Source organism: Gymnoscopelus braueri (assembly GCF_963280865.1).
Source record: "Gymnoscopelus braueri genome assembly, chromosome: 18".
NCBI classification, from domain to species: Eukaryota; Metazoa; Chordata; class Actinopteri; order Myctophiformes; family Myctophidae; genus Gymnoscopelus; species Gymnoscopelus braueri.
The window spans coordinates 47,443,049-47,461,211 of NC_137618.1; the positions used below are offsets into that span (position 1 = coordinate 47,443,049).

At 39.0% G+C, this 18,163-nt stretch overlaps 2 protein-coding genes across 7 annotated transcripts in view; one reads left to right on the forward strand and one right to left on the reverse strand.

Annotated features, from left to right (window-relative positions):
- Positions 1 to 12,108, reverse strand: nmi (N-myc (and STAT) interactor). Of its 2 annotated transcripts, none has more exons than XM_080412636.1 (10): positions 12,085 to 12,108; positions 10,653 to 10,697; positions 10,485 to 10,547; positions 9,651 to 9,809; positions 9,298 to 9,414; positions 8,551 to 8,716; positions 6,883 to 6,989; positions 6,019 to 6,205; positions 5,024 to 5,127; positions 1 to 212 (listed from the first exon to the last, which is right to left on the reverse strand). In XM_080412636.1, the coding sequence occupies exons 2-10, from the start codon at positions 10,686 to 10,688 to the stop codon at positions 9 to 11; spliced, it is 1,143 nt and encodes a 380-aa protein (XP_080268762.1). In that variant the 5' UTR covers positions 10,689 to 10,697; positions 12,085 to 12,108; the 3' UTR covers positions 1 to 8. The 2 variants fall into 2 exon arrangements, with proteins under 2 accessions (XP_080268762.1, XP_080268761.1); XM_080412635.1 differs by lacking the exon at positions 12,085 to 12,108 and adding an exon at positions 10,815 to 10,879.
- Positions 11,614 to 18,163, forward strand: part of parp14rs3 (poly(ADP-ribose) polymerase family member 14-related sequence 3) — a 25,245-nt gene continuing 18,695 nt past the window's right edge. For 2 of the 5 annotated variants that reach the window (XR_013932016.1, XM_080412620.1), the window contains exons 1-6: positions 11,617 to 11,853; positions 14,963 to 15,156; positions 15,260 to 15,278; positions 15,809 to 15,973; positions 17,276 to 17,515; positions 17,785 to 18,018. Coding sequence is in view for 4 of the 5 variants with exons in the window: in XM_080412620.1 (XP_080268746.1) it covers positions 11,679 to 11,853; positions 14,963 to 15,156; positions 15,260 to 15,278; positions 15,809 to 15,973; positions 17,276 to 17,515; positions 17,785 to 18,018 (1,027 nt within the window). In the remaining variant the exon portion in view is untranslated. Of the gene's footprint in view, positions 11,854 to 14,962; positions 15,157 to 15,259; positions 15,279 to 15,808; positions 15,974 to 17,275; positions 17,516 to 17,784; positions 18,019 to 18,163 lie in introns of all 5 variants that reach the window. The other 3 variants (XM_080412623.1, XM_080412621.1, XM_080412622.1) reach the window with 3 other exon arrangements.

An 18,163-nucleotide genomic window follows, 5' to 3' on the forward strand; every position in this document is an offset into this window, starting at 1 on the left:
GCTGTAAACTAGGCCTCCATCTCAGCCTTGTCCTCAGTGAAGAAGGCGTGGAGGCTCTTTCCGGTGGAGACGTACTTGATGCTCTCCACCTCTCCGCCGTAGTTGCTGGGCTTCTGGAAGTGGATCTCCAGGTGGTCCTGGAGGTCCTCCTCGTCGCCCATGTCCTCGATGTCGTCCAGGAGGATGGTACGCTTTGGCACGCCGCAGAACGTCTGAGATGAAAGCACAACAACAGGTGTTTATGGAAAGGAAGGGTGAATGATGCGTTGATTTACGTCTTTCAGTGGTGGAAAAAGTACTCAAATGTTTTGTAGAAGTATCAATACTGCAATGCAGAAATACTCTGTTAGGGCGCGCTCTCACCGCACTTTTATTTTACCTCTGGGGCAGAATCTGCCAATGCATTGTCAATGTAAATGCGTGGATTCACGCAAGAGTGGATTTTTCCGCTTGTCGCGCAGACCTTGCGTTTATCTGCTCTACACGATTTGTCCATTGGAAGCAGAAAACTGCTGGAGGCAGGAGCTGATTTTCCCCCTCTGTCCAATCGGGTGAGTTGAAGGCGGACCGTCCCAAGACTCAGGAAGCACCATGGTGCTCAAGGCAGCAGGCGGTGCGGGCTACGGGGACGGTCTTGAATGTGAGTGACAGGTGCGTCACAGCGTTTTTTTTAATCCGCTGGCTGCAAAAAACTGTGGCCGCGCACAACCTGCGTTTAACAGCGGCCAGCCAACTTTTGGTGAGAGCGCGCCCTTACAAGTAAAAGTCCGGTAATCAAAATTTACTTGAGTAAAAGTACTCCAGAAAAGTAAAAGTACTTAAAGTCTATACTTAAGTACAGTACTTAAGTAAATGTACTTAGTTACTTTACACCACTGACGTCTTTTAATGTAAGAGTTGCTATTGGTGATTCCCAATTTGCAAAGGAGGATAATTTCATAATCTCAAATCTAGTTTTTGCAGCTGATCTCCATGTATTCCTTTAATGTGTGTAAGCGCATATCGAGAAATACAACTATAGATACTATATGCCAGTGGTTCTCAAACGTTTTCATGTCAAGGACCCCCAAATTGATATGCATTTGGCCGCAGACGCCCATGAAAATATGTTGTGCCAGGGACCCCCAGAAGAGAAGATTTGTGTAAAAAAGACAAACAAACAAAAGCTTGTAATCGGTTATTTTTTAATAGACAAACTATTAACCCATTAAACCCTGGAATCATTCTGTGTCATTTTAGATTTCTTTGGCTATTCAAAAATAGCATATCTGCAAGCTCGTAGCACAGCACCGAGTGCCGTGCTAGGAGCTTGTAGATCTGCTATTTTTGAAAGATCGTGAGCAATGTGTGCAAATCTTTGAATATATATATTATTTTTTTTAAGCGAACATTTTTAACTCAAATCTTTGCTTCATGGGGGTCCCTGGAACAAAATATTTTGAGATGGGGGTCCGCGGCCAAATGCATATAATTTTGGGGGTCCTTGACATGAAAAGGTTTGAGAACCACAGATATTATAGCAACATAAGTGTTTCAGAGAACTTTGTAGAATCGGAACCTCAGGCCTTAATGGGTTAAGATAGTGGTTATAGTGGTGGGTATGTGGATAAAGTGGTTAAAATGATTGTGATGCTATATTAACTAATTTAGCTGGGGACCCCCGGGGACCCCCTGGAACCCCCCCCCCCCCCCCTCTTTGAGAACCCTGCTGTATGCAACAACTGGTAAAGCATTAAGGTGAGTTTGGATAACTTGACAAAGGACACACTGCCATCTTCTGGCCATGTAGATTCATTTAATTTCAACACGGTACAGTACAAGCAGATGGACGTACATACACTATTACTGTAGTTTGGATATCGTTGCAATTGCCTCTCTCGTTGAGAGGAGACAACAGACATAAACGTTATAACTTTAACTATTCCTTCATGTTCCATTTGCCTCTTTGTGACTGAGTGACAACAGCAACATGTCTACTCGTTCATCTCCAAAAGGCTCAAATGATATGGTGTAATATACTGTAGTGCAAGGGGTCTTCAACATTTTCCGGCCCAAGGACCCCCTTAGCTGAGAAAGAGATGAAGCAGGGACCCCCAACTAGCCTACATATTGTGTAAAACTGTGTTGCAGATTAAACTTTTTCATAGACTTCATAGATAGTTGGATTCATGCTAATGTGTATTTTCAGATAGTTAAACCTTTTAAACCCACAATATTTAGTCAACTTGACCGTTGGCTCTGTACTTGGTCTGCTCTTTTTCCCTCTACACCGACTCTCCGAAAATAGCAGATCTGCAAGCTCAGAGATTGTAGATCTGCTATTTTTGGCGATAATGTTCCCTTTCACAAAAAAAGATTTGGCGGACCCCCTGTAGTAACTCTGAGGACCCCCTAGGACAAAATCCTCCACATCTGTAGGTGAAAGGTGAAGGAGAAAACATTTCATCTACTACTATGCTGTCAGATCAGATGTCACAGTCACTTTCATTTTCACTTGACTTGACATTGCCTCGGTGAGAATAAACCTGCCAGTCCACTTGGTTGCCCTGCCCTGGCATGCGCCCAGAACCAGAGACAACAGGTGGAAGGTTTTTATTTGACCTCATTTGGTACAGTACAGTATATTGTCTTTGTGGAGTTTGTGTATTCATTGTGTCTTGTCTGCTTTTAACCCATTAAAACCGGGAAAGCATCTGTGTCATTTTAGATTTGAGCTATTATGTGTGTGTGTCACGGTTTAAGGAAAATAGCAGATATACAGTACAAGCTCATAGCGCGTCAGTCGTGCCGCGCTATGAGCTTTTAGATCTGCTATTTGTGCAAATCTTTGAATATATATATAATTTTAAAGCAAACATATTTTACTCAAATCTTTGCTTCTAGGGGGTCCCTGGAACAACATATTTTGGGATGGGGGTCCGCAGCTGTGGTAACTGATCTAAGTTTATCCAACAAAAACAGGTATTATCTCCTGAGTATTATAATGATGAACAAAGCTCCGGTTGCAGAAGTGGGTTTATAACAATATCCTTATTGCCACAGAGGCAAAACCATTCAGGGTCAAATAAGAATAGCGCAAATTACATTACAACAAACACACCTTTTATACTGAACAGTAGGTATACCTCCATTTCTTTAACAATGGACTTAGACACGCCTTTACTTTCTTTACTTTCTCACCAGCCAATAACGTTGTCAGGTAAACTGCATCTGACTCCACCTCTCACATCAGCAGGTTTTTTCAAAGAAATTAATTAGCACAAAACTTTAAAACAATATCTTTACATCAGTTATTTTGCAAAGGTATGACTTTAAAAATAGAAACTCATAATTCATTCATTACTCCACAATTCATGTACTTCAAGAAATGTCCAAACAGCATAAAAATATGTTATGTTAACCCAGAATAATAAAATAAAACAGAATTAAAATGATTACACTAAAAATAGTCTTTATGCATGATATCAAATTAAAAATTCATGACTATTATCACCAAAGTTTTATTCACCTATTTTACAGTTTTTTAAAGGATCTCACATTTTACTATTTCTCATCCTAAGTCTACTTTAGAAAAAGTTGCAACCTAATGATTAGACTCATTTACATTAGCTAATTTACATGAGCTAAATGCTTAAGCCTGGTGACCTTTGGTTTTTCACAGTCAGGGAAAGATACTGCAACTCAACTCTATTTTATCTTACTTATCTTATCTACTTACTTACAAACTTGCTTTTTAGCTTCCAGCAACTGTCTTGCTCTCCCAGAAATCAGTAAAAGAGAGGAACTCATGATTTATGCTATTTACATTGGTGACCACCATCTGTTTTCCTGATCAAAGTATTTCAGTCTTTGGAGCTTCATCAGGTGATGTACTCATCACACCTTTCAATGTAAATGTGAGGACTGATTAGTCTTTTGTTAGGCAAACTCAGTCCCTTTTTGCTGGCACAGTGGACTTTGAGTGAGACATCAATTTCTTTAACCTATAGTTGCTTATTATTAAACCAATGTGTTATAACAAAATAATCTGGTAGTAATATTCTCATGTTTTAATAACTACTTTTGGTCCTGGATATACCACACAGCCAAATGCATATCATTTTGGGGGGGGGGGGGGGGGGGGATTGAGAACCACTGACAGAGCAACATAAGGTTTTCAGAAGACTGTTAGGATTTAGAAAACATTTTGTAGAATCAGCCTCAGGTCTTGACCCGTTAAGCGTCATTTTTGTCATTTGTCATGTGTAATTTTTAGATTTCTTTGGCAATTCAAAAATAACAGATCTACAAGCTCATATGAGCTTGTATATCTGCTATTTTTTTTTAACCGTGAAAATGTGTGCAAATCAGAATATATATATATATTTTTTAAGTGAACATTTGTAACTCAAATCTTTGCTTCTGGGGGATTCTACAAATGTCTTCTAAATCCTAACAGTTTTCTGAAAAAAAAATATGTTGCTATATCAGTGGTGCTTAAAACCTTTTTCATGTCAAGGACCCCCAAACATTATATGTATTTGGCCGCGGACCTCCATCTCAAAATATGTTGTTCCAGGGACCCCCCAGAAGCAAAGATTGTAATAAAAAATGTTTGCTCTAAAATATATATATATATATATATATATATATATATATATATATATATATATATATATTCAAAGATTTGCACACATTTTAACGATAAAAAAAAAAGCAGATATACAAGCTCATAGCGTGGCCGCACTATGAGTTTGTATATCTGCTATTTTTTAATAGCCAAATACATCTTAAAATGACACAGATGCGTTCCCGGTCTTAATGGGTTAATGGGTTAAATTGATCACAGTGAGGTTAAAGGCATACCTCCACCAAGTATGTATACAATATATTTTCTATTACGTTCAACTCTACTCATAACACTGGCTCATGATGCAAAAGAACTCAAAGTCCCACCGTCCCAGCAGGTTAACTATACTAGAACAGTGGAGGGCAAGCCAATGGTAGATGAACCAAGTTTTTATTATTCTTTTTACTATCTTACCTGAAACTTCCGTAGCTGATAGTCATAAACTGGTCCAACCTTCACGTTGACTTCAGAGTCCAGGTTGACAGAATACTTCCCTCGCAGGGCCAGGTTCTCAGCCACTACAGGGGCCAACACAAACACAAGAGCTTTATTAGTGAAATCAATCTGACTATAGGCTCGCTCACTCTGTGTCACACTCAGTGGTGGAAAGTAACTAAGTACATTTACTTAAGCACTGTACTTGAGCACAATTTTGAGGTATTTTTATTTAGCTGATGATTGACCCGTTTTGTTGTTGCTATAAAATATATAAGCCAACACAATAACAAATGGTGACAAAAAAACACAAAAGACAGACACTTGAGCATGCCTTCATGCACAACCACGACAAAGACAGACTCACACATAGGCCTGTCACAATTATTACATGATCATCTTATCGCAATCATTTGAGACTAGTCCATACCCGTGGGAGGATATGCCCCCCCCTGCACACGTCCCATCGCGAACCATGTGCACGGGCTTCGCAGTTCCGTGCACATGGTAATGGTCAATGGCTGAGTGCAAATTCAGATTAATTGCTCCAGCCACTGAGGAGAACCGGGCAGACAGTTTTGGCCTCACCACCCACCACAGAGGTTTGTCAAATTATAGGAGGAGAATCGCATTTATTTTCGCATAATCGTTTCCATGTTGATTTTTTTTTCACACATTTTCAAATATTAAAAAAAGCAGAAATAGCTGATCTACAAGTGTAGATCAGCTATTTCTGCAATTTTTACATGTATAAAATTATTAATTATGTCAATAATTTCTTTGTATATTTCAGCTATTTGTCATATCCGCCCCATGTGCAATATCTTATTACGAAGCCTAAAAGGCTTCACATGTTCAACAACGCCAAACACACAATTAAATCGTTAATCGCAATTATTTGAGTGACAATGAATAGTCAACTTAAATGTGTAATGGTGACAGCCCTACTGACACACACTAAACACTTCTTGTACCTCCAGTTTGCAAGAAGGTGATTCGACCTGAGCCACTATGTTTGTCATAGTCAACCCTCTCCACTTCGCCTCCACCTCTGCTGGGTCTGGAGAAGCTCATTTCCAGCCGGTCCCTCATTCGCTCCTCCGCCATGGCGGGCGGGGCGTTGGAGAACTTGAGTTCCTTCTTGGAAACGTCTATGTGAACCTGCAATGTTACACATGGCGGCAATAACACACGTTGTTCAAGAATCATGATTTTGAGCTTTCTTTTCATTCCAAACCACAAATTCACATTAACCCATTTAACCCTTTCTTTGGTTATTCAAAAATAGCAGTTATACAAGCTCATAGCTGAGCTTGTCGATCTGCTATTTTTGGGAAAACGTGACAAATTGCGCAAAACTTGGAATATATATATATATATTTTTTTTTTTAAAGGAAACATTTGTAACTCAAATCTTTGCTTCTGGGGGATTCTACAAATGTCTTCTAAATCCTAACAGTTTTCTGAAAAACGTATGCTATAATATCAGTGGTTCTCAAACTTTTTCATATCAAGGACCACCCAAATTATATGTATTTGGCCGCGGACCCCCATCTCAAAATATTTTGTTTCAGGCCCCCCAGATTTGAGTTACAAATGTTCCCTTTCAAAAATATATATACATATTCAAATATTTGCACTTGATGGTCAAGATTTAAAAATAAATAGCAGATCTACAAGCTCATAGCGTGGCAGTCGGTGCCGCGCTATGAGCTTGTATATCTGTTATTTTTGAATAGCCTAAGTATAAAATATGGATAAAGTGGTTACACGGATGCGTTCCCGGTTTGAATGGGTTAAAATGCAAGTGCTATGTGCTCCCTGAATTATAACTTTACCTCAAACTTTACAGAGGGCTCCAGGGTGAGCCTTTTTGGTTTCACATCCAGCTTCGTTTTCTCACAAGAAACGGAGCACTTGGCCATCTTCAGAATCTGAGAAGTCACTGGGAAAAAAATGATATATTTTTAAAAACAATTATTTATTCTAATCACAAGATTTGCAAATGACATGTTTTGATTGTTGTAAACATGCACACAAAAACAACTAGGTCATATAACTTCTCTACATAAAGCCATAACAAGCCATAAAATCAGTTTATGAGATTGGAGGCTTATCAATAAATCATGCCTGCACGGAGTATGACGAGGTACTTTTCACTGTGAACACTTCCTGGTTCATGGGTAATGCCCTCTTGTCCACTCTCTCTGGCGTTGTGTGTGTGCAATATAAAAACAAGAAACACATACTGTAGAATCGTTACTGGAAATCTTAGGATCTCCTAGCTATTAACAGAGCCTTATTTTTTTATTTCTTTGGGCTATTCAAAAATAGTAGATCTACAAGGTCACAGCACGGCACCGAGTGCCGCGCTATGAGCTTGTAGATCTGCTATTTTTTATTATTATCGTGGAACATTTGTGCAAATCTTTGAATATATAATTTTTAAGGCGAACATTTGTAACTCAAATCTTTGCTTCTGGGGATTCTACAAATGTCTTCTATATCCTAACAGTTTTTATAAAAAAAACATGTATACTGTGCTAGAATATTTAAAAAAATATATGTATTTGGCCGTGGACCCCATATAAAAATGTTTTGTTCCAAGGACCTCCAGAAGTTGTAACAGAGTTAAAAATGTTTGCTTTAAAAATTTATATAATCAAAGATTTGCACAGATTTTCCAAAAATAGCACATCTACAAGCTCAGCTATGGGCTTGTAGATCTGCTATTTTTGAATAGCCAAATAAATCTAAAAATGACAAATGTTAAAAGGGATATTTCACTTTCAAACATGTTTGGGGTCATTTTAAGGTCAACTCAGGCTTTTGTGTTTCACCCCAGACAGTTTTTAAGTTGCTTGATTCAGTATTTAGATATTTGATTCATTTTATCAGACGTCCCCAGACAAGCCAAAAGTGAAACATCCCCTTAATCTAGGAAATGACAATCTAGGAAGGCAGTTATAGACAATTGGAATGATTATGAGACATCTGACTGAAATATCTTTATCACATGACTTCGGAGATTATGTGTACAGTCAGATTTGTGTGAGATTAGAAAAAAAGTTGTAGGAGTTGTAGCAAAAAGTGTGTTTTGAAGGAAACGCAAAATGGTGGAAAATGTAGTCGGCACAAATGGTGGAGATTGTGCGACCTACGATTTATCAGTTACAACTTTAATCCATGTAATCCATGTGTCTGTCTCTTTGAAACACCCTGCCAGCCTTGAACTAATTTTCTCATCTGCTATTTTTGAAAAATCGTAAATTTGCAAATCTTTGAATATATATTTTTTAAAGCGAACATTTGTAACTCAAATCTTTGCTAGCAGATATACAAGCTCATAGCGCGGCACTCTGAACTTGTATATCTGCTGTTTTTGAATAACCAAAGTATAAAATAATGGTTAAAGTGGTTACACAGATGCGTTCCCGGTTTGAGTGGGTAAATAACACTGTATCAGATCATTTATGATCCTATTAATATATGCAAACCACATGTACCTTTCTCCTCTTCAAACGTGATGAGAGCCTGCCCCCCCTCCAGCAGCACAGTGGGTCGCTGTGTGATGGTGAACACGCCTTTGATGTGATCAGCTCCATCCTCCTGCTCCTCTGTCTCCTGCTTACTAACGAACTTCACCTTAGTCTTTGGGATCTGGGCACAGATCTGTATACATGGATTAAAGCAAAAATAAAATCTCAGTCACAACTGTAAATGTTTGTATGGCCAAGTCTTAATGTGTGATGTGAGACAGTGGGAAAGGAGCACACACACACACACACACACACACACACACACACACACACACACTTAACACAAGATTAACACACAGATTGAGGTGATCCGGTGTGGATCAATATACTTTAAGTTCCTATTTATGACAATGGTGATCTCTGGTATGAGACTCCTACCGGAGACTCCACCGGTCACCAAATGATTGGCTTGGGAATGCGACAAAAAACATCATTCAAGGCTTCATGGGGTGTGTAACTGATAGAGAATAAGTCATTTTTTGGGTGAACTACTCCTTTAAAGAAAACATACCATACGACTCCCCCCCCCGCCCCCCTGGCGCACAGGTTGAGAATTGCTGTTCACAGCCATACTATTTCAGATTTACACACACAATACTTGGTTCATGCACACACTGTTTTAGCAAATCAACATGTTGTTCAGTTACTATTGTGAAATATCAAAACATACAATGTCCTTTATTTTTGACAGTTCAGTTACATATTTTTGTCTACCTTAAATCTCTGTTGGAGTTTGATGGCCTCCGACCTTTTAGATTCCAGTTCAGCCTGGCACGTCTCCAGTTTGTGCTTCAGATTCTGGTTACCTCTCTCGAGTTTGAGGATTTCATCCTATGCAAAAGGGAACATGTAATTAGTCATGTATGCATTATTGTGCTGCGGTAAAACAATAGAATATTCACAGATATACAACTACTCTGGTTGTCTTGCAAAACTGTCCAACAGCAGATGACAATTAAATAATAATAATCATCAAAATATTCAGCAAAAATACATTACTATATTAATAATATTTGCATCAGTAATCACATAATGTGAATGTAATTGATTTGAACAGGAGTGGCTACCTTTAACCCGTCAGTGGTTTCAGTGAATTGTTTCTCACTTTCCTTTTGCTGTTCCAAAAGAGTGTTCATTTCTTTCTTGGCTTTAGACTTTCTGTCGTCCTCCTCCAGTTTCTCTAGAATCAGCCTGGCTTTGGCATCATCTGCCTTTTCAACTTTGACCTGGAAACATAATGCGTAAATTAGGCAGTGGTGGAAAAAGTACATGTTTTACTTAAGTAAAAGTATCAATACCGCAATGGAGAAATACTACTCTGTTACAAGTGAAAGTCCGGAATTCAAAATGTACTTGAGTGAAAGTACAAAAGTATTGGTATCACAATATACTTAAAGTACACAAGTAAAAGTACTCATTGTGCATAATGTCCCATTTCACAAGTTCAACATGTATAAAAAATAATTTAAAAAGTTCATTGTGAGCTTGTAGATCTGCTATTTTCAAATGGCCGAAATGTATATAGGGTTGAAGTGGTTAATGTGTTTTGTGATAATAATCAAAGTCTAAAAAGTAACTAAAGTTTTCAAAGAATTGTAGAGGAGTAAAATTATAATAATTGCTTCTGAGATGTAGTGGAGTAGAAGTAAAAGTACTGAAAACTGGAAATACACCAGTAAAGTAAAGAATACCTCAAAATGTTAATTTACAGTACTTGAGTAAATGTACTTATTACTACACCACTGTAAATTAGGCTATGTTGTAAAGGGCAGGTGGGTCTCATCTCTTATGTTAAGAAGTCATCATGAATGTGCCATAACGGACCAAAACCACTTGTTTAAAACACATTATGTATTACTTTATAAGTCAAATCCAAAGAGTATTAGTGGCCTATATAATACCTTCCATGACTCCAGCTCTTTCTTGGCTTTAGCCAGTTCGTCTTCCTCGATTCCATTGTCCATCTAGAGAGAGCATGATGTTAATAATTGCGGCATTAAATTAGCACTAAATTCATTACTAATAATAGCCTAGTCTATAGGCTAGTTAAACGTATAAATGACTCTTACCGTGCCGTTCAGCATAATGTTGTTGAGATCTGCCATGGCTTTGGGCTGTTTCGAGGAAAACGAAACTTAGATGTCAACCTTTCAGAATAATATACTGTATAATATATTATTTATTAAATTATGATTTCAATTATAGAACATGCCCTTAAAGGCTAGTCTTACCTGTGTGTTGCCTAAACTTTGCCAAATAAAACCAGCCAGATTCAGAATGTCATTCAAAGTTAAAAGGAACAAACAAGCTGAACATCAAAAGTGAAAGTAAAAAGTGGACGGTGTTTTCCAGAGGAATACAATATCACTCGCCCCAAAACACGGTCGCCCCGGGTCAAATCTACAGCGAGCAGTTTTTCCTAAACGTAACCTCAGTAAAACTATGCCTCACCCTAACCTTACTCATAACCTTAAACTCATTAAAATTAAGCCTAAAGAAACTATAACCTTATTCCCAACCTCAGTAAAACAAATACAATAAGTCAAGTCATAGCCGACCCTAGAATCTAGGGCGGCGGATGCTAATTCCTTGAGATGACTGAGAAAGGCTGGCCAAGAAGCCTTTTGTTTCTAAAAGCTTGTTTGTGAGTGGTCAAGAAGGAGGACTGGGAGGTGGTCCTATGTCAAATGTCTGTCTGTATAAAGTGCAATGTTTTGGTGATTCAAGTACACTCTGTGATTCGGCTTCACACAGATGTCACGTCGATGGAAATAAATACATTTCTGTGGACAAACCTACTTTCAAACTGGATGCTTCTTATTCTTGCACTTAGGGAATAGTTATGGAATAGTGTTTTTCTTGTCTGATCAATGGACCATATACGACACTGCAAAATTCTAAATCAAGTATTCAATCAATGAAAAACCGCTGGGCGCGAGCGGTGCGCGGAAATTATGGGGGCGACTGTGTTTTGGGGCGAGCGTTCCGGTTACCTTCCAGAAATGTGCAGTCAGTGACAGTGCACAGACAGACAGACAGGGTCCTGTTCACATACAGACAGACAGGTGTGTGTATGTCCCCCGTCTGTCTCTAGGATGTCCAGCAGGCTGCATCTCCTTCTGGAGGGTCTGCCTGACCACCTGGACAACATCAGACCTAAACTAGAACTCTACTTCAGAAACAAGAGGAGGTCTGGCGGTGAGATATCAGAACTACTCGCTGATCCTAACGACACAAACAGGGCATTCCTGGTCTATGTCGACGAGGCAGGTAAGATATGGTTACTTTCACTGAAGTGTGACATCTCCATTTATATGAACATGATTGCATGGCTTTGCGATATTAGGCTTACGCTGCTGTTCTAGCCTTGGAGCAAGACGATCACAGATGTATTTTAACGACTTTGCCTTTTGTTTGGCTAGCACCCCCCGTGCGTCCTGGACTTTCACCAGTAAAGTCCGTACTTCTCCGTACATGTACATCAAAATATAAGGTGCTTACCCGGTTGTCCCAAATGTTAACTAGCGCTGCGGAGTCTTTGTGTAATGTATTAGTCCATATTTTTCGATAGATATGTGTTTTAATCCCGTCTCTGGCCGAACGCCATTTCTTCCCCCTCGTTTACTTCCTGTTTACATTGAGTGTAATTCTGGCTTTCACCGGGTGCGCCCCGGTGAAAACAGGGAACGTCCGACAGAATCTGACACAGACGGGATCATTAAAACACTTCTATATTGAACATAGCCCTGAAACATGACTGTCATAAGTCATGGTGCCGAGTCCCCCTGGTCTAAAGTTGTGTTCGATTTTTTCACATTGCCATCTCTCACATAAACATAAACGTTCAGATTTCAAATATAAAGTGCTTACCACCGAGCCACGGATGTTACAAGGCGACGCGGACCGCGATGAGTACCCGTATCTCCCGTATTGTTCAATAAAAAGCATTTTAATCCCATCGCCGGCCATTTTTTTTTTGGTAATGTATCAGAGTGCAATACACCTCCCAACCATTAGTGTCGCATGGTTGGAAGTATCGGAGACAATTTGGAGAAAATGGCCGGCGATGGGATTAAAATGCTTTTTATTGAACAATACGGGAGATACGAGTACTTATCGCGGTTCGCGTCGCCTTGTAACATCCGTGGCTCGGTGGTAAGCACTTTATATTTGAAATCTGAACGTTTATGTTTATGTGAGAGATGGCAATGTGAAAAAATCGAACACGACTTTAGACCAGGGGGACTCGGCACCGAACCATGGCTATATTGAACAGTACGAGTACGGACTAATACGTTGCACAAAGACTCCACTGTTAACATTAGGAATAACCGGGTAAGCACCATATATATATATATATATATATATATATATATATATATATATATATGTTTCAGTACATGTACGGAGAACTACGGGCTTTACTGATGAAAGTGCAGGACGCACTGGGGGGTGATAGCCAAGACTATCGTACGGTAGATACGAAAGTAAAAGTCAGACTCGATCAAATACATCTACAATGGTCTTAATTCATGGCTACCAGCTGTTCATGCACCTACACTGGCTCTGGTCCATAGCCATGGTTCACATGATGGTCGACAGTCATGTTTCAGGGTAGCTGTAGCCCCAAATGTTAACTACTTCTACGCGGTAGTAGTTTAATGTAATAATCCATATCTTTCAATAAAGAAGTGTTTTAATGCCGTCTATGGCCGAACGCCATTTTTTCACCCTCGTTTACTTCCCGTTTACATTTACTGTAATTCCGGGTTTCACCGGATGCGCCCCCTCACTACCCGTCACTACCGCCCATTGGGAACTTCCGACAGAATCGGCCACAGACGGCATTAAAACACTTATTTATTGAAAGATATGGATTATTACATTAAACTACTACCGCGTAGAAGTAGTTAACATTTGGGGTAAGCACCTTTATTTTCAATTTGTACACGTTTGGAGTATCTGAGGGGCATAGTGCAGAAAGTCCATGTCTCCATGGGGCGTGAACCCTACAACTCTCGTAGATTGAAAACGTCAGAATCATAAATACGTCTACGAGCGTTGTATACTACAGCTAGTTTCAGGGCTACTCTGGTCCTGGTGGAAAGTCTGGTGACGCGAGGTTACTCTGGTCCATCGAGTTAGAAGGAGTTCTCCTTAACGCTATGTTACTTTCGAGACGTTGCCTGCACACCGCAGGTTGCGCAGCCTCTCGACTGTTAGTAAAACATAACAAATACGCTTTCGCTACTCACCAAAACAAAGACGGGTTTTAGATATTGAATAGCCTACCTTCCTTAATAGTGGAAACACTCGGAGCCCCGCCCCCTGCCACCTCACGTCTAAAATACACCTTTTGGCCAGAAAAGGTAATATTCCACCGGGTGGGGGGGGGGAAATAGTTACTCCACTGCGCCCCCTATAGATCTGGTCGATGGAATTTATCTATTGACAAGATCTGTAGGGGGCGCAGTGGAATAACTAAAACATTGTTCACAAAAGTAGGCCTTCAACATCTTAGTTAAAACAGTCTTTGTTTTGGTGAGTAGCAAAGGTGTATTTTGTTTTCACTAAAGATGAGAGGCTGCACTACCGGGGGTGTTCAGGCAACGGCTGAACAGTAACATAGCGTTAAGGAGAACTTCTAACACTATGGACCAGAGCTACATTCACGTTATGTTAGGAGGATAACATATTAGGCTAGCCTTTGATCAAGACTATCATAGATGTATTTTATCGAGTCAGACTTTTGCTTGTATAGACAAACAATTGACATGCATACTATGCATGTCAATAGCATGTCAATTGATCAAGTCAGACTTGATTAAATACATATGATATCCAGGCTAACTGTTTTCCAGTGGTGTAAAGTAACTAAGAGTACATTTACTCGTACTTTAATAAGTACAATTTTGAAGTATTTCCACTTTTCAGTACTTTTACTTCTACTCCATTAGTTACATCTCAGAGACAAATATTATACGCTTACTCCACTACAATTATTTAAAAACTTTAGTTACTAGTTACTTTGTAGATTTTGAATATAATTACAAAACATCCCAACCACTTCAGCCCTAAATATATTTCAGCCATTTGAAAATAGCAGATCTACAAGCTCACAATGAGTGAGCTTGTGAGCTTGTAGATCAGCTATTTTAAAAAGATTTTTCATACATTTTGAACTTGTGAAATGGGACATTCTGTATAATGAGTACTTTTACTTTTGGTACTTTAAGTACATTTGATACCAATACTTTTACTCAAGTAAACCGGACTTTGACTTGTAACATAGTATTTATACATTGCAGTATTGATACTTTTACTTAAGTAAAAATGTGAGTACTTTTTCCACCACTGCTGTTTTCTTTCTTCCTTATAGCCTTTCATAAAGTGATGTCTAAAAGAAAGCACCGTGTTGACTTCAGAGAGCCATACGGACAGGTCGAGCTGGAAGTCAAAGTGCCAGCAGACGACGAACAGCAAGGTCCAGTCGGGAAGAAATCCAAACCACCTCTTCCTCCTCGCCCTGACAAAGATAAACTAAACTTGGTAAACAGACCTGCCAATGAGAAGGTTCCTTAATTTGACTCTAGCTATCACATGATTTCATTCCCTGCTTTACTTCCCTGATCTTGAATATAACTTCCATTAATCAAAAATATGATTTATGTTACAGCCTGAGGTCTGCCAAACAGGTAAGGTATTGGTCTTTACTAAATACAATCATATGGTGATAGTGCAGTGGTTTTCAACCCTTTTCATATCAAGGTCCATTATTTATTCTGCATTTGAGCCATGGACCACCATTTGATGAGATTTAGCCTCTAAGACCCAATGAATATTTTGTTATCGTTGGATATGATTTTGTCCACAATTCCATGCTGTATTGATGTTGGTAACATAGGAGAGATAACAGGCAAACATTGATCAAAATAACAATTCTTCTACATTCTCTAATTATGTAGACTTCTTGTAAATTAAGTAATGTAGATGTTTAACAATAATTAAAATGAAAAAAATGAAACCAAATGTTTTCATTTTACTCTCTTAAGAGTTAAAGATCTATAAGGGTCCATTTGGTTACCAACTCGCCATCATTTAGCTGGGGACCACCTGGAACCCCCTCAAGGACTACTGGTGGTCCCCGGACCACTGGTTAAGAACCACTGTGATAGTGGATGAATTAATTCTCTAATCAGACTTTTTTTTCTTCCTTTTTTTAAAGATCAAGCCAAGGATGAGGAGGGGGGTGTAGGTTCATGCAGTCTTCTTGTCACCAGTGATCAAAAGAAAGCCTTCTTACAGATGTATTTTGAGCAGTTTGCAGCAGAACCCACTCTTACTAAACATGGAAGAAATACCTGGATCCTTCAACTGTCTGATAGATCAGGTAAATAAAACTACAGTGTACATTAATTAGCCTACTGTATGTCAGCATTAACCTTTGCATGAGCAATTTGATAAATAATTCTGAAGCAATTACCAACAAGAGTCAGAGACACCGCTGATGATCATTAACAATACTAATACAAAATAAATATTGTGGCAACATTTTCTTTTACATGTAGTCAGCAAACAACAATGTGTTTAACATGCAGGTAAAATGGTTTTCGGACTATCAAACTTTGACCCATCGAAACATTCATTTCATAGCTCTTACCCTCCAGCTGTCACCTTCTGCCATCTTTGAACTGGACAGCATGTTTCCCATCAGTGTCTGATCATATACATTGCACCCACCCTCACACACCCATGCTCAGTGGTGGAAAAAAGTACTCAAATGTTTTACTTGAGTAAAAGTATCAATACTGCAATGTAGTATCCGCAAGTAAAAGTCCGGAATTCAAAATTTACTTGGGTAAAAGTACAAAAGTATGGTATCAAAATTACTTAAAGTACCAAAAGTAAAAGTACTAAAATGTTTGAAAATAGCAGATCTACAAGCTCACAACACATCGCGATGCGACACGTTGTGAGCTTGTAGATCTGCTATTTTCAAATAGCCTAGGTATAAAATAGGGATAAAGTGGTTAATGTCTGTTTTATAATGTAATCATTTATATCTGCAAAGTAACTAGTAAGGGCACGGCCAACCGCACTTTTATTTTACCTCTGGGGCGGAATCTGCCAATGCTTTGTCAATGCAAATGCGTGGATTCTTCGCCCCAGAGGTAAAATAAAAGTGCGGTGGGGCCGTGCCCTAACTAAAGTTTTCAAATAATTGTAGTGGAGTAAAAGTACAATATTTGCCTCTGAGATGTAGTGGAGTAGAAGTAAAAGTATTGCAAATTGGAAATACTCCAGTAAAGTAAAAATACCTCAACATTTTATGTGAGTACAGTACTTGAGTAAATGTATTTAGTTACTTTACACCACTGCAGGCCATGCTTCATTCATTACATTAAAAGTTTGATTGATTTGATAAAACAGAAAACTAGAATGACTATTTGGATGTCACATGTTTAGCATCCAACAGTAGAAACGTTTGGTGTCATTTGATAATTAGATTTGTTAATTCATTTGTCATTGTTTCATTTCATTTGGTCTCATACATGCTTAATTGAACATGAATTTGATTTCATACTTGTCTGTCCATTATGACCAGCCACTCGTACATTTTCCACTGTGCATGCAACAATCTTCTATTCTCATAACACAGAATAAATTGCTGCCTCTACTTTTCCCCTCTCAGACATGGAGAAGGTCTGCGCCAAGACGGTACACGACCACGGGATATCTGTGGTCGTCTGCAATGAACGGTCTACAGAGGGGCACCTGGATCCCAGACGCTTTGTCCTGAGTGGGTTTGATGACGGCTGCATCTGCACCCACGTGTCCGTGTACGTTGGGAGCTGTAGCCACGGGGCTGAACATGTCTGGGAGACACTGGATGATGGAGACAGAATAGTGGTCACCTTCAAACAAGACATTGGTAGGCATACGTAATATTTTGCTAAAAATAGGGTGTCTTTTTGTATGAATACATGGTACAAAGGTGTATGATCAAATTTAAAGTTAAAACATATATATTTTGGGACCCACTGAAACAAAATCCTCATGTATCAAGATATTTGCATATGATATGATGAAAATGTGAATAATAATAATTATGTGTAATTTTGTAATGATGACATTCTCTTAACGGTCGTCAATGAAGGTGTGAATTATAACGGAATGAAAATGCTCTTTCCATGTCTGCAGATGTGAACGACTTCATGAGGAAGTGTTCCTCAAAGAAGTTCCAGGACAAAGAGATAGGGGTCCATCGTTTGGAGATGACAGACTCTGTGTTTGTCCAGGGGGACATGAGCACAATATCAGAGGAGGCCCTCAACCTCTACTTCTCCAGCAAGAGAAGCAGAGGTGGTGATATCAAGTCCATTCGCTGGGTCAGCAAAGACAAGAGTGCCATTATAACATTCGAGGAGTGTGATGGTAAGCTGATGCAAATATTGTTATTGTATGCTGTTGTGTAAAATACTATTTAACATATTTTGATGGGCATCGGCGGCCAAACACATAATTTGGGGGGTCCTTGACATGAAAAAGTTTGAGAACCACTGATATTATAGCAACATAA